The 17,843-nt window shown below is 37.0% G+C and overlaps 1 protein-coding gene across 1 annotated transcript in view; it reads right to left on the reverse strand.

Annotated features, from left to right (window-relative positions):
• LOC132559043 (myocardin-related transcription factor B-like) overlaps positions 1-17,843 on the reverse strand; it is a 48,476-nt gene that overhangs the window by 15,997 nt on the left and 14,636 nt on the right. Inside the window, exons 2-6 of the mRNA XM_060223651.1 lie at positions 16,480-16,743; positions 16,153-16,218; positions 15,737-15,792; positions 3,846-3,921; positions 1,454-1,618 (exon numbers count right to left, since the gene is read on the reverse strand). Coding sequence (XP_060079634.1) covers positions 1,454-1,618; positions 3,846-3,921; positions 15,737-15,792; positions 16,153-16,218; positions 16,480-16,743 — 627 coding nt within the window. The remainder of the gene's footprint in view (positions 1-1,453; positions 1,619-3,845; positions 3,922-15,736; positions 15,793-16,152; positions 16,219-16,479; positions 16,744-17,843) is intronic.

The following is a 17,843-nucleotide window of genomic DNA, read 5'->3' on the forward strand; positions in this document are numbered from 1 at the left end:
ATTTTCAACAATGTCAGTTGGGTGGCACAGTGGTAACACACTCAGATTGGATGTGAAAAGGTAAGGGATTATCTACCCGACCTCATGGGTTTTGCCAGGGTACTCCTATTGCCTCCCTCAATAAAACAACTTGAACACTTCCATCAAGACCAACAGCATGATTAATATGGGTTTAAAGTTTGTTACATAATTGTTGCAAAATAAATAAAGTTTATAATTTAAACATGTCAGTCAGCTGATAGATGGAAGCTATTTAAGTTATATTATGGTATGAATGATGAATTTTGGAAATTAAACCCAACTCATGCCATGCACAAAAAGGAACTGAGATAATTCCACTGAACCATATTTACCAGATTATAAGCCAAACCTTTTCCCCTTGTGAGTCATGTGTGTGGCTTATACACCGGTGTGGCTTATACACCAGTGCGGCTTATATGTGGAACAAAAAAATATCGGCAGGATAACAAAACCAAAAAAACAGGAAGCGTACCAGTATGAGACGGTACTGTGTTTTTTACAAGTACCTGCCCCTGTTTGTGACTGAAACAGATCATCTTGTACCGTCATTTGCAAAATTGAAATAAAGATAACATTCTCATAGATTTAATTAATCATACATTTTAGAATGAATCACAATTATATCTTTTGAACTTTTGTGGTCTCTTCAAAGCCGTAGCGGAAGTTTACAAAAGCCTTTTGCATACTGGGATCAATGGGTCATCTGGTTATAGGTCAAATTCTAGCACACCTGCCATACTTGTCTACGGTATGAAAGGCTTCGTGTAACTTACAAAAAAAATACAGGACTTTAAGAATTTGGTCTTGGTTAATAGATAAAAGTATAGACACCAATGGAGAGATTGTTTAGTGAACCGTACGTTATGTCTGTTCCTATATCTGTGCGTAAACAATCTGTGACGACACCCAAGCTTTTTACGTTTTACATTTTATATCAAGACGGTAAAGGATCAGTCATAACTTTGATAAATTGCCTTCGACTGGCTGTTATAGCAACAAATTTTGGTAAATGTAATGCTTTGTAAGAAGTGCCTACCGCTATCTGTTATTGGTATATATCAAATGTCAACAACAGTGGTCACCACTAGAAAGGGTGCAGCTTATATGTGGATACAATCGGAAAAAATGCTAAAAACTGGCTTATAACCCATAAAATATGGTATATTTAACATTTTGTGTGTTTTTTCTGTATGAATAAGGAGTTGTTGAGGTAGTGGGCTGAGTTACGCTGATTAGATACAAAGATGTTTAATTTGAAAGGACAGAAGGCAATAGAGTGAGAGCATGCAATCAGTTTGTTAAGTGTAGTTTTATAGAATCTGTGTCTACTGTTTAGGGATTGGCTAAGGGTGATTGTTGGGAATGCTAAACAGGAGGAATGAGCCTATTTAATGTCCTTGTATTAATTATGAACCCCTAATGATCTAGCTACCTGTGATAGCATCTGTGAGCATTTCATCCTCAGTTTTTAGAATGTTGCCTCGTATTAGATCCAGTGGGCCTGGCCTGTGAAGGAGTTTTTCATTGAGATCATCTGCAAGTCGAGCACGCTTCAACAGACGTTGACGTTCATGCAGAGAAGGGTCTATTTTTGTATCTGAAAGGCACAAAACCATAAGACATGCAAAACCTTATAGCCACACAATAACCAAAACTTAAAACATAACCAAAGGGGATGTAAAACAACAGCACAGCTTATGGTAATCGGAAAAATATCCCATTTCCTTTACAGTAATTTGTTCCTTATCACCACTGTGAAAAGTAGAAAGGAAACAATCTTATAGGGGTTTAAACTTAAATCATTATTCTTACTATACTGTAGTACACAGTAGTGTATTTTCTAAATAAAACTACGGCACCCGATTCATTCTTGGATGAGGATCCACTTGTGAACAAGGTACAGGACAGTTTACTTTCAGTTCAGTTATTCAATTATGAACAAGGTAGTTCATCAAATAATGCTGCTGTTTTTTTTTATTCCCATCTTTTAAGGGTCTTCTAAAACAAAAGTAATTTAAACAAAACTCCTGTTTCTTCAAACTTAGAGAAGAGCAGCAGGCAGTTAGGCATTAATAATGTTAAAACACACATCAAAACAAGATTAAAGACAAACTTCTACAAAATATACCTGCCTTCTTTGAATGGCACCTGGTCCTAATTTTAACTATGTGCTCCAGATATTTAGGTATCATCCAGCATGCATATACCTTTGTTTTCTGTTCTCAAATTTGCTACATATCAAGATAATGTGTTTTACACGCACAATTTGTTTGTTTTCATCTTTATAGCCTTTCATCCACTTCCTTCGTCTTATTCTCCGATATTCACATTATGTAAATTCAAAGGCTGTAGACATTAAAAGATTAATTTTTTCTGAACTGTAGACTTCCGTTCTTTTTTGGTAATAATAATGGCTACACCAATGGGATCAGATCTGTTATTGTGTAATTAAATGTGCCCCATTAGGGAGCACATGTGCTTGTTTAATTGGCCACCTATGGCTACCCCTATGTGTGACTAACAGGTAAGCATGAGAAGAAATAGCATAGCATTATTAGACAAGATGAAAAGTTATCAGCGTCTTATGCAGAGAGGAAGTGGAGCATGTGGATACTATAGAGAGAATTATGAAGTGGTATTGCTGGGTATATTAAACAGTAGATCTATAACTGGGGAGGGAGAATATCTTACTACATAAATCTGTGTGTCAAATCTTATTTACAGTGTGTCAACTATTTACATAAATCTAGCTGGCCATGCTGAAGAATAATCTTATCTTATACTTTGTGTGTCAACTATTTACATAAATCTAGCTGGCCATGCTGAAGAATAATCTTATCTTATACTTAGTGTGTCAACTATTTACATAAATCTAGCTGGCCATGCTGAAGAATAATCTTATCTTATACTTTGTGTGTCAACTATTTACATAAATCTAGCTGGCCATGCTGAAGAATAATCTTATCTTATACTTTGTGTGTCAACTATTTACATAAATCTAGCTGGCCATGCTGAAGAATAATCTTATCTTATACTTTGTGTGTCAACTATTTACATAAATCTAGCTGGCCATGCTGAAGAATAATCTTATCTTATACTTCATGTGTCAACTATTTACATAAATCTAGCTTTGTGTGCCATGCTGAATAATCTTATCTTATACTTTGTGTGTCAACTATTTACATAAATCTAGCTGGCCATGCTGAAGAATAATCTTATCTTATACTTCATGTGTCAACTATTTACATAAATCTAGCTGGCCATGCTGAAGAATAATCTTATCTTATTCTTTGTGTGTCAACTATTTACATAAATCTAGCTGACCATGCTGAAGAATAATCTTATCTTATACTTTGTGTGTCAACTATTTACATAAATCTAACTACAATATCTATCTTATTCTCTTCTTTTTATTTAAAACATTTTGGAATTTTGGTTTCCATCTCCCTGTGTAGATTTCTATGATCAATAGGCAGAGAAATACAGTACAGTGGAATATTTAGGGCATGAACATGTATTTGATGTCATCCTTCATATCATATAAGTGATACACAGAGAGGATAAATTTTAGGCAAAACTAATTAATATAACTTCACATTTTGTAAAATTTAACGTTGGTTCTGTCAACTCCATGCGTCCTTTAGCTTGGCAAATGTGGTTAGAACACTTCAAAAAAACATAAGTAAGTAGACAGTTCCTAACACTGACTTTCTGATTGTCACTCTTCAAATCAGATCAATATTAAGATAGACTTTAACAATTAGATCAGAGAGAAGTGTTAGAGAACTGTCCACCAAACTTCACTCTTAAGAATTTGTAGTTACCTTCTAATATATGTTGTTGTACCAGCAGCTGGCGATCGGGCCGATGGATGATTTTGTGGCGTAACAAATCTCCAGTCTGCAATGCAGAAATTCAAACTCATATTATCATCAAAACAAAACTGATTTTGTCTACCTTATTAATCAACAACTCTAGTAAACTGAAACAGAAAACCTGTTACTCTGGCCCCATTGTTTTCAACAGAAAGTACCAGGTATTAGTGGTAAAGTTACCAGTGTCAGGACAACAATATCAGTTGTGACAAAAAGATATGACATCCAGGTAGGTGGCAACAGAAAAGTTTCACATCCAGGAACATGGTGACAGGAAAGTGGGACATCCAGGTAGGTGGCAACAGAAAAGTTTCACATCCAGGAACATGGTGACAGGAAAGTGGGACATCCAGGTAGGTGGCAACAGAAAAGTTTCACATCCAGGAACATGGTGACAGGAAAGTGGGACATCCAGGTAGGTGGCAACAGAAAAGTTTCACATCCAGGAACATGGTGACAGGAAAGTGGGACATCCAGGTAGGTGGCAACAGAAAAGTTTCACATCCAGGAACATGGTGACAGGAAAGTGGGACATCCAGGTAGGTGGCAACAGAAAAGTTTCACATCCAGGAACATGGTGACAGGAAAGTGGGACATCCATGTACGTGGACACAGAAAAGTTTCACATCCAGGAACATGGTGACAGGAAAGTGGGACATCCAGGTACGTGGACACAGAAAAGTTTCACATCCAGGAACATGGTGACAGGAAAGTGGGACATCCAGGTACGTGGACACAGAAAAGTTTCACATCCAGGAACATGGTGACAGGAAAGTGGGACATCCATGTACGTGGACACAGAAAAGTTTCACATCCAGGAACATGGTGACAGGATAGTGGGACATCCATGTACGTGGACACAGAAAAGTTTCACAACCAGGTACATGGTGACTAGACAGTGGGACATCCAGGTACATGGTGACAGGATAGTGGGACAACCAGGTACATGGTGACAGGATAGTGGGACAACTAGGTACATGGTGACAGGATAGTGGGACAACCAGGTACATGGTGACAGGATAGTGGGACAACCAGGTACGTGGTGACAGGATAGTGGGACAACCATGTAGGTGGTGACAGGATAGTGTGACAACCATGTATGTGGTGACAGGATAGTGTGACAACCATGTAGGTGGTGACAGCATGTCTGGTCAGTACAATCATGTCAATAAACCTGACGTAAAATAAACAATTATCTGTGATAAGCAACAGTTAATAGATCTACTTCAGTTATCCTAGTATCTGATGAGAACAAAAACACATCAAAAAGCATAGAGGATGTTGTCACCTACAACCTGTAAAGATGTTTACCATTGGGTAGAGTGAGTTGATAAAGACAAGAACCAGCTATTCTACAGACAGCATCCTCTTCCGAAATATCAGTTCAGAAATGTTTGGGTAACTACTATTGCTGGGAAGATCTATTTTAGGATATTACATATAGTCTATGTCCAGATGTGAAATTCTGACAGTCTTTTGTGGATCAAAGTGGAGAAGGGTCGACAGGAACATGGTCCTGGTGAATGGACTGGAAGGGAACACAAAGTTGAAAAGCCATCTCCTCATTATCACCACAGTAACCTCCCCTCTACAGACAACCTGTCTCATCAAGGGTTGTCTAACACATCAAACACCCCCAAACCCAGTCAGCCAGCAAATATGAAGAAATCAGGCTTGGGACAAGAACACAGGCAACAGTTTAATTTAATTTAGTGACTTCCATCAGGTACCCCATAGTGCCAGTATTAGCCAACATGACTTGGCAGAGGCAGGACCTATAGAGCACAGCTATCTGTAGACAGAGTACTATCTCTGACAAAGTAATGAAGGACTCCAGGTTCCTTTATCTTACATAATCCAATAAATAATGAGATAGAAAACTGCAGGCCAATTGATAGGTAGATATGGATGAATTGTACATATTTAAGATAAACAGGCTGATGTCTCCAAAGGCTCTGATTACATAGCACTGATCAGTATCAAATTCTCCCTCACCACGGACTCCCTGTCTCCAGGTACAAGAATATCATGATAATTAGTTGAAATCACATATCCGTATCAAAAACCCAGTAGGTTTGGGTACCAGAGACTCCTGTTTAAATTTTCCTGGTGTTTGTGGCGATACACGGCTGCTGATCATACACCAAATAACCTCTGTGACCTAGTGTTCACAGTGGTATCCACTTTTGTTTTTTTCATTAACTAGTGCTGACAGATCTTCCCAAAAGATGAGACACTCCCGTTACCTAATTCCACTCCCCTATCCATATAGGCCCCCTACTGACCACTACAAACACCAGACATGCTGTACAGATAGCACTTACAAGGCATTGTACTGGTCAGGCTAGAGTCAATACCAACAGACAATTGGTTGTAGGAGCTTACATGTTTGTGCTGGACATACTAGAGTGAATATCAGACAAATACACAAAGACATACCAGAGTCAATATCAGACAAATACACAAAGACATACTAGAGTCAATATCAGACAAATACACAAAGACATACTAGAGTCAATATCAGACAAATACACAAAGACATACTAGAGTGAATATCAGACAAATACACAAAGACATACTAGAGTGAATATCAGACAAATACACAAAGACATACCAGAGTCAATATCAGACAATTGGTTGTAGGAGCTAACATGTTTTCACTTGTCAGATTAGAGTAACTACCAAATGGTGCTGGCAACTTGCATATTAGTTCACCCAAAGTCATAAAAATCACCAAGGGAATGTGACCAATGAGCTGTAGTTATCTCTGACAACCATGCATTATACACTTGTCCATAACATTTGTAAGTAATCAAGACGTAACCTTACCAACACTTAGAAAATAGCAAATATTGAGAAAGAATATGGAGAAAAACCATAAAATAATACGAATCACAACTAAAGTACATAGGAACACCATGAAATGGTGGCAATCAGAACGGAAAAATATCAACAAAACCATCAAACTGGGAGCAATCACCAGGCGGCTTATAAAAACGACCATAAAGATGTTACATACTCTTTATTAAGGAGGCTTCCATCATCTGGCAACAATATAGCACATTGACTGTGACCAAGTTTCTATATATAGATCATTTTTCATCCTGTTGCCACATCACTTTCTATCAGGTACATATTAATACGGGTCACTATCAGGCATTAAGGTGTCTACTGCTGTGTGTACCTGTGTTTGTGACATATGGACTTAAGTTATCATTTTGTGTGTGTTTTTCCAGTGTGAATGACCTTAGTTGTGTATTTGTGCAAGTTGGTTGTACGATGGTAGGTGTCAGTTATGTGTATATGTACATGAAATAATAGATTTAGATGGACTCATCTGAAATTTGTCCAAAAAGAGGTGCCTTTTGATAATTTTGTTAAAGCTTATTCCAAATAATTCTACTGATACTGAGTTCCTTATTTCTGATAAACCTTTACCAAGTAATCCTACTGATAAAGTAACTCTTATTTCTGATAAACCTAATCCTTTATCCAATAATCCTGATAAAGTTACCCTTATTTCTGATAAACCTTATTCTATACCCAATAATCCTACTGATAAAGTGAACTCTTATTTCTGATAAAAACCTTTATCCAATAATCCCTGATAAAGTTACCCTTATTTCTGATAAACCTTATTCTATACCCAATAATCCTACTGATAAAGTGATCCTTATTTCTGATAAACCTAATCCTTTATCCAATAATCCTGATAAAGTTACCCTTATTTCTGATAAACCTTATTCTATACCCAATAATCCTACTGATAAAGTGAACCTTATTTCTGATAAACCTTTACCAAGTAATCCTACTGATAAAGTTACCCTTATTTCTGATAAACCTTATTCTATACCCAATAATCCTACAGATAAAGTGATCCTTATTTCTGATAAACCTAATCCTTTATCCAATAATCCTACAGATAAAGTGAACCTTATTTCTGATAAACCTTTACCAAGTAATCCTACTGATAAAGTTACCCTTATTTCTGATAAACCTTATTCTATACCCAATAATCCTACTGATAAAGTGATCCTTATTTCTGATAAACCTTATTCTATACCCAATAATCCTACTGATAAAGTGATCCTTATTTATGATAAACCTAATCCTTTATCCAATAATCTACTGGTACAGTAACAGATATGTTTAGATAAATGCTTCACCAATAAGAAAGTATACAGCATGTGTCTGACCTTACTGTTCAAGTAACATCACCAGACACTGACTGGCTGCCATCGCAAAACTTACCAAATGGTTTGTTTGAGATAGAAAAACTACTGCTAAAGAAACGAAACTACCCTTGCTAAAGAAATGAAACCACCCTGTGACAGGCTCATTACGTAAACAGAAATTTGTACTCAATGCTCCTTCATACTGTTAGGTATGACGTATGAAACAAAACATTCCTCAGTGCATCACTGACCTTGATCTTCAACAGATAGCAGACATGTTTTAAACAACTTACATAGTTGCAGAAAATTTATTTAGGCATAACAATTAAGACCATACCAATTAAGTTCATAAGTCTTAAATTGTTTCAGTTTGACTGAGGACAAAGTCCAATAATTCTGCAATTATAGCTTGGTATTTTCTGCCTATATTCCCACAAGCTGCTACAGTATTTTTATAACACAGATTTTCCGTGATGATATGGAACAATAACACTCTTGTCATATAAGGGAAATCCAATACAAGTGCATGATAAAACTTCCAGATATGTCACATTAGAAATTTTAAATAAAACCTTCTTTCTCCCATCAAAATATTTATTTCTCTTATTGGCATGATAAGAAACACAAAATCACAAAACTAACATTATCAATTTTTCTATCTCTATATTAAGCCACATTTCAAGATGGAAAAACCGTCCACCATTTTTAACTTTCATAAAACACAGTTATTTCCTATACAATGCTTTCTTTGAAAAGCACTGAGATTGCGTTGCCCCCTGGTGACAGTAATAAACATTTATTTACTGAATCTCAATCATCTGACAAGCATAAAGCAGTGGTGAAAGATCCACCAAATATTCAGAAGGTTTCCATTTAAATGGTGCCATGGTGACCTTAAAGTAACATCTCTGGATTTCTCCCATGTTTGACACACAAAAACATCTATCTCTCTTGTACGATTGACACATGAGGCAATTTATCTTTCTGGAGTAATGGGGTCATCAAGCAGTTTCTCATTAAATTTATTTTGTTGGAAAGAGTTCTTGAGAAAATTGCAGACTGCAGTCAAGTATTTATCTTTTTGATGATCCATCACCTTGGGTACACTACCTAGGTTCCTGAACCCTAAATATTACCTGACATTTGATTCATTAAGCAAGGTGAAATCATTTGAAAAGCTTCATTCCTACAAGTCTCTTTAATTACTTTGTCCTTACTTATGACTACTTCAGTATTAGAGGCCAATCTGAGTCTTGAACTGATGTCCTTGACCTGTTGACCTTGACTATAAAATATGTGCTCATTAAGTCAATATAAAAAAACTGTTGGCTCAGCTGATTTGAACTTGTAACCATGATAATGAGAGCACTACGAGCCTAGAAATAAATCAGTAATACAGGATGGACCAGGAATCTATAAATAAATCCCCTTCTCTAAAACTGAAGTAAATGCTAGCTATATACACCCTTCTCTACAACACAAGTAAATGCTAGCTATATACACCCTTCTCTACAACACTAGCTAGCTATATATACACCCTTCTCTACAACTATATACACCCTTCTCTACAACACAAGTAAATGCTAGCTATATACACCCTTCTCTACAACACAAGTAAATGTAGCTATATATACACCCTTCTCTACAACACAAGTAAATGCTAGCTATATACACCCTTCTCTACAACACAAGTAAATGCTAGCTATATATACACCCTTCTCTACAACACAAGTAAATGCTAGCTATATATACACCCTTCTCTACAACACAAGTAAATGCTAGCTATATATACACCCTTCTCTACAACACAAGTAAATGCAAGTAAATGCTAGCTAGCTAGATAGCTATATATACACCCTTCTCTACAACACAAGTAAATGCTAGCTATATATACACCCTTCTCTACAACACAAGTAAATGCTAGCTATATATACACCCTTCTCTACAACACAAGTAAATGCTAGCTATATATACACCCTTCTCTACAACACAAGTAAATGCTAGCTATATATACACAACACTTCTCTACAACACAAGTAAATGCTAGCTATATATACACCCTTCTCTACAACACAAGTAAATGCTAGCTATATATACACCCTTCTCTACAACACAAGTAAATGCTAGCTATATATATACCCTTCTCTACAACACAAGTAAATGCTAGCTATATATACACCCTTCTCTACAACACAAGTAAATGCTAGCTATATATACACCCTTCTCTACAACACAAGTAAATGCTATATATACACCCTTCTCTACAACACTAGCTATATATACACCCTTCTCTACAACACAAGTAAATGCTAGCTATATATACACCCTTCTCTACAACACAAGTAAATGCTAGCTATATATACACCCTTCTCTACAACACTAGCTATATATACACCCTTCTCTACAACACAAGTAAATGCTAGCTATATATACACCCTTCTCTACAACACAAGTAAATGTAGCTATATACACCCTTCTCTACAACACAAGTAAATGCTAGCTATATATATACCCTTCTCTACAACACAAGTAAATGCTAGCTATATACACCCTTCTCTACAACACAAGTAAATGTAGCTGTATATACACCCTTCTCTACAACACAAGTAAATGCTAGCTATATATACACACTTCTCTACAACACAAGTAAATTCTAGCTATATATACACCCTTCTCTACAACACAAGTAAATGCTAGCTATATATATACCCTTCTCTACAACACAAGTAAATGCTAGCTATATATACACCCTTCTCTACAACACAAGTAAATGCTAGCTAGATATACACCCTTCTCTACAACACAAGTAAATGCTAGCTGTCTATACCATTTTTACAAGGCAGTACTTCATGCTAGCTATCCCTCCTTTTAAACTGATGTCAATCAACACCTGTTTTCACTAAGCAATCACAAATGATGGTGTCAATTAGCCTTCATTAAACCCCCTAAAATAAGTACTTAATTTAAAAGTGATTGAGTGAGATTTGTGTCAGGTATTACTCCCACACTCCCTAGCCATCTGTTACTCAAGGTCATTGGAGGGTTTGTCTACACTGTGATACTGGAGAAAAAAAACCCAAATCTTCAAAGTTTTATCACTGTGAAATACGCAATTGTATTTTGCTTTTATAACTCAACAGTCTTACTCATCTCATAAACTCATCGCTTTATAAAATTTCTTAAAATTCAATGGTCTTTCTCTCATTACTTTATTTAAATAAACCTAGTCACTATCTTATGAACCCATTGCTCCTCCTAAAAATCCCGTGGAGGAACATATCTAGTCATAAAAAGCTACAAATCCGTCAGGGCTAAATTCTTTTCAGATGAACCTAATCCATGAACCTCCCCAAACCCTTGGTGGACATCATTAATATTACCAAATGGTAAAACTAGTGTGCATCTGGTTATCTCTGTTTCCAACCAGCACCATCATCAGTAGAAATAATAAAAAGCCATTGTTTATTATAGTAATTAGACTAAACAACAGGTCCAGCCCTATAAGATATCTTTGTCTCTCCTACTAACATAGCTGGAAACTTAATATATATCATCCTCAAGTGATATTAAACTGTTAATGAAGACCATCAAGTTCATCAACAAAATAAGAAAATTTCACCACTAAACAATTGGCGTTTGTTTCTATTACAAAGTTTTAGTTATGACAACCTTAAAGTGGTCCAATTAAAGAACAGCAATATTATTTCTGAGAGACTTAATCCTCAGCTGATTTGGATATATTTGTGGTTTAGGCTAAGGTTGTGTACAGGATGATTAGATAGGTAAAAGTACATGTGTTGAATGATAGGCTCCAATGTATTAGAGTAAAGTACAACTGGGAGAGGTCATCTATTGGTGGTCCTGACAGCTCCTTACTAGTCAGCATCATCAGCATCTCATAAATAACCCCATGCTCACTTTAATAAGAACAATGATTAAATGTTACTAAAACACTGAGACGTAAGAGTACATGAAAGATATTGGGGGAAAATTGAAGTCCTAATGTTGAAAGCTTGTGTGTAGGCGCTAAGACAAGTATCCCTTGGGTCTGTGTATCAGGTATTGCCAGCCTCAGCAGCAGAGGGAAAAGCATTTGACCAGGTGATAGACAGTACCCATTAAACCTGTGCACCAACTGCTGTGTTAAGGGAGGATAATACACCTGGGGGGCTGCCAAATTCTTCCCTCTCCAGGACTACAGAATGACTCAAGGACTCCCAAATAATTAATACTGTATGATGGATGAAAAAAAATCAACACTTGCATGGCTTTCCCTTCTCCCAGATTACCCTATTCTTCACTTAACAGTAAAAAAAACATGTACACTGTTGTAAATTGCTTTTAATTTGCTGAGATGTGTTTTCTTCTGTCACCTTCAAATGTAAAACAAATATTTGTTTAGCAGTGAGAAAGCTAGGAAAGATTAGAGCACTATGGGTGATAATGTGCTGTCAGAGATAGCTCCAGGCAAATTTCAGTGTAACATGTCAGATGGAGAAATACCCACTGTGCTCCACCATGTCATTTATTTTTGGTGTGAGCGTTATGGCAGTGCCTCTCTGATGTTAGGACCTTAGAGCGACCTCTGATGTATACAGAGGACATAGACTACACAGGGAGAAATACCCACTCAACATTTTACAAGCTTTTCATGTCTTGTCATTATAGCTGAGCCACAAAGACCCTAGGTCAAAGAGACAACTGATATGTACATAGGACATCTACTTTATATTACAGGGAGAAATAATTGCTGTCTAAAACAATATATTTGCACCTCATTTCTTGACAGCCTTACAAAACACAGGGCCTAGTGATCCCTGACATAAACAAAAGACATACAAATACCCACTCTCTTCCTTTAGACTGAATTATGAAATATCCTGAGTCAGCAAAAAGAAAATAGGTCACAACAACCCACATATACTTTAATGTAATACAACCTACATATTGTTTGTCATCAAGCATGAATTGGAGATGATGCTTGAAAGATTTAAAATACAGGAAAATTTATGTGATCATTTCAATATTGGGCTGGCTTTATTCTTATCATGATGTATTAAACCATTTGTATGAAACCACCACTGTTTTCCAGGTGTAAGAACCTCAAAGTTAGTCAAGTATCATCCAATAACAATGCAGTCTTAATCTAAACCATCTGATCACTCTTTCTGAAGGAATTCAGAAAAGTTGTGTAAAATGATGTGTAACAATCAAAGAACATCTCTATACGGTAACTGTTAATTGATTGGTAAATACCCAACAGTGATAAAAAAACACAACGAAAAGTAAAAGTTTGATGGAGAGGTTGGATAGTTTGTAAAGCTGAGCCCTTGTATAAATAATATACAGATGACTTGGTGGTTGTGTATGTTTGATGTGATATCCTTGACTCGAGTGTTATTGTAGATGTACCTATCAATGCCTACTCTACATTATGGAAACAATTGGATATTAATTGCTATTGTACGCAGGACTGAAATGATCATAAACTTATATTTATAGAAAACAATTATAGCACTTAGACATATTGTCTTAGTAAAGACAAACATGGAACTTCAGTAGACATTTTTTATCTAGGCTGTATTGGGCAAATGACACATAATGACATAGGTACAACTCAGCATTTAATGGTGGTGTGGGGGGATGGGGATGGGGGATGGTCTGATGACAAATAGACGTCCTCCACTGTTGGAAGTCTGATGACAAACAGAAATTCACTACAGGGGGAATTTGATGACAAACAGAAATTCCCTACAGGGGGAATCTGATGACAAACAGTAGCCCCCTATAGGAGGGAGTCTGATGAAAAATGACAGTCCCTAACTGGGGAGATTCTGATGACAGTGGTCCCCTATAGAGCAGACTGATCACAAACAGTAGCCCCCTATAGGAGGAGTCTAATAAACAGTTGAAGCAAGGTATCGTTGAGAAAATGGTACAGCTTTAGCTCTGTTACATGTCAATGACACTTGTGTTGTTATCAAACACTAAGCACAAGGTTCACCTTGTGCAGAGAATTACAATGTAATCAAGGTCAAGTATGTTATTACAGACATAAAGTTCTTCAAGTCGCCATTTTTTGTCAGCATCACTGCTGATGAACCAGTGCAGGCAAAAGGCTGATACAGCTGATCTATAAGTAACTACTTATATAAGCTTTTCCACATTTCTCTCTCAGCAGAACATCTGGCAATTCCATCACTACAAGCAACTTCAACATTCAAGTCTAAGTTGGCAACCTATAAGCACCTCCAAGATACATCAAAATGAAACTGTTGTGGATAATTCCGCCACTAGGCAGGCTGCCAATTTCAGACCTTGACAAGAACACTGTGTAATCTGAATACAATGTTTAGAATTAAAATTGATCAACAACCGGGGGAAATTGTGACCTAAATAAGTTTCCTAGGCCATTGTTTGTTCATAGCCTGTGTTATCCTTAGTTATTGCATAATAAATAGGATGGGAATGTGTGCTGTGCATGGACTGCCGTTTGTGGCTACTTCTGACACCAGGCAGTCGGCTACTGTTTACTGTATACAATGTATCAGCTGGAGAACATTTTTACGGCTACACATTCTCAGCAATCTGACTTTCAAACCTAATGTGCAGCTACCAAATTGAAAATATTTTAGACTGGAAGCGAAAAGGGACTTCTTTATCAAAGGCAGTATCTTGGAGAATTCATATTGTCCTGAACTTTCCAATTCAAACTGAAATATAACTTAGACTCAAAGTTGATATTTACAACACTATCCAATGTAGTCTTGCTGAATTCCTATAATTGTACTGAAGGTTAGAATTCAAGAATTTTGTAACAGATACTGTATAATTGAATTTCTTTGAAACAACCTGAACTTATCTACAAATTAAAACCTATATTATCCTGGAGCAACAATGCAATACATAAAGATAATATTTATTACAGTGCTTTAAGTGCAGTCAGATGTAATCGTGGAGCTCGGCCATACATACTTAAAAGAACCCCTGTATAAAGATGCATGCAGTAGAAACTATAACCAGCCACAGTGCTTCACCAACAATTCCACTACACATGTCACACATTACACTGGGTGAACTTCAGTCTGGTTCGTCCCACTTTCAACATCGTTGGTGTGGGATCTCTAATGTGACAAGTGGTTGTGTTTCACATCTTCGCTCAACACAACATTTCAATGGTATGTTTGGAGTATATCCTTAGCAGATAATTCATTTTTGACAAGGTGGAAAGTAATATTTGGTTTGCATCATTTTACACAATATCCATTAAGATAAGAATTAGACGAGAAAAGTGAAAGTGGGGATCTTAAAAGCTATGTGGTAGTCGCCTGTTTCTTCACTCCTGGATGCATGCAATGGTTTATTGAAGTGTGGTTACAACGATTTCCGAAATATCATGTTTTTGTTATCCTTTTTTCAGAGTAAGCCATCAGTGAACTGAAGCTAAAGTGCAATTTTGACAGCCATATCTACTTCTGCACCTTCAGGCAATCTCAGTGTCAATATCCCATTTAGGATCCTCACAACTCTTGCAAGCAATGCCAACACCAACACCAGTAACATCAGAGCAGATAACCTTTAAGCATTTTGATGACAAGGATAGGATGGTTTGTAAGTCATGTACTACTGTGATAATAGTGGTGGGTAATGGATGGAGACACTTACCTTCGCCCGTTCTAGATGTTTTCTCTGCTCCGCAAATGCAGGTGGTGTTTTCAGAGCTGGCAAATACATACAGATAGAGCATGAACCTTCATTATCTGGTGAAAATCTTCCAAACCATGCATACCAAACACAAATCACTAACATTTCCTACAGACCGGCCAAACAAGCTTCAACATTACCTGTTGTTTAGATAGGGCTACAAAAATCTCCTATACAATGAGTAACTACATATTAAACTAATTTCATTTTCCCTTGTTTTGTTTATTGTCTTTAAACCCGGCAGAAATGACTGTTAAAGGATTTTTCCAGTTAACTGATTAAAATTTCAGATATGGCTGATTTTCCCAGGGAGGATGTAAAAGTACACAAAGGATATAGTCCCTCCCTGGTGATATCACACAGGGCGGCTTACTTACGAGGATAAATGCCCTGATCGACCAGCTCTGTCACAGACCGCCTCATCAGCAGCTTACGCTTTAGAGCTGTAACAAACATTGACAAACAGAGATGTACCACCAAAGATATCAAACATAAAATCCATAGGATGTAATTTATATGAAACTGAATCAAACTTAGTGTCAGATTAGAAGAAAGGGTATGAACTGATTTTGACAAAAAACGAAAGAGAGAGAGAGAGAGAGAGAGAAAGAGAGAGAGACAGAGAGAGAAAGAGAGAGAAAATCCAATTTGAACTTCCACAATTCCACTTGAGTTTTATCAACACACTAGTAAGATGAACTCACATTCTTTATTTTTGTCCATGCTTTGTTGTAGTGACATTTCCTCCAACAGAATCTCTGGACTGATAGGTTGTTCTGAAGGGGTATCTGTGGTGTCCCCACCCCCCTCAGGACTGTCTCCCCCTGCGGCTGCGGCAGCTGCTTTGGCCTTCTCCTCCTCCATGCGACAGTCCTTGCAGTAGAACTTGTGTATGTATTGGATGGCCTCCTGGTCTAGGTGTGTCCCTCCCCCATACAGGGGGGCCCAGCCTGAACCACTGCTCGAGTCTGTAACACACAAACATAGCAAACATCATATATACAGTTGAAAAGGTGGGTGGAGGCAGGAAACATTTTACATTAGTATACTGGAAGTCTATCATCCATACTGGAACTGTATTTTATTATGGAAGTGTCAATGTTGTATGACAAACACGTAATTGACAATATTCATTGCAGTCTATTTCTGTCATATATCAACACTGGCCCCTGTGTCAATCTCCATTAAACAATGCAATATACTTAGTCTTTAAAAACAATGGCCTCTCAGTCAGTCTACATTTTAGCATAACAATACCCCTTTGCCTCTCTCAACATCTACATATATTGTATAAGTATTCATAAACACTGGCCCCTGTGTCCCTCCCCATATTATCATACATTGTACTTCAGTCTGTATAAACACTGGCCCCTGTGTCACTCCCAACATTACCATACATTGTACTTCAGTCTGTATAAACACTGGCCCCTGTGTCCCTCCCAATATTATCATACATTGTACTTCAGTCTGTATAAACACTGGCCCCTGAGTCCCTCCCAACATTATCATACATTGTAATTCAGTCTGTATAAACACTGATCCCTGTGTCCCTCCCAACATTACCCTAAAATGTGTTTTAGTCAGTGTCTACAATTCAACCTCATGGTTTTATTTCTGTATTGGTAAAGAATGAGGAGTGATTATGCTGAAGCAGTATCAGAAAAAGGTATGTCTTATCTCTTGTGAAGATTGGTAAATAACTAATGTCTTTCTTAGTGATCAACTTTACCAAGAATTTCTTCCAAAACCAGGAAGGGCTAGCACTGTATTAGTATAGAAAGCAATCTTTATCAAGAAGCAGCTTTCACAGATAAACCATTCAAGTGTAAATCAATCATATAAACAAGACGTGGAGAAATGATAGAAAGTTTATTTACTCCATTGGGGATTGGTACTTTCTCTGAACCCAGAGGGAAGGTTAAAGATGATAAAAAGACATATTTTATCATCATGCCAGCAGAGAGTTATCACCTAGATCACAGTTCCCTCCTAACAGCTCCCAAAACATACCCAAATCACCAACATAACACAACTCTCTCCTAGCAGATCCCAAAACATACCCAGATCA

This window comes from Ylistrum balloti, unplaced genomic scaffold, assembly GCF_031769215.1.
Source record: "Ylistrum balloti isolate Yb309-2 unplaced genomic scaffold, AGI_CSIRO_Ybal_v1 Utg370844, whole genome shotgun sequence".
Taxonomy (NCBI): Eukaryota; Metazoa; Mollusca; class Bivalvia; order Pectinida; family Pectinidae; genus Ylistrum; species Ylistrum balloti.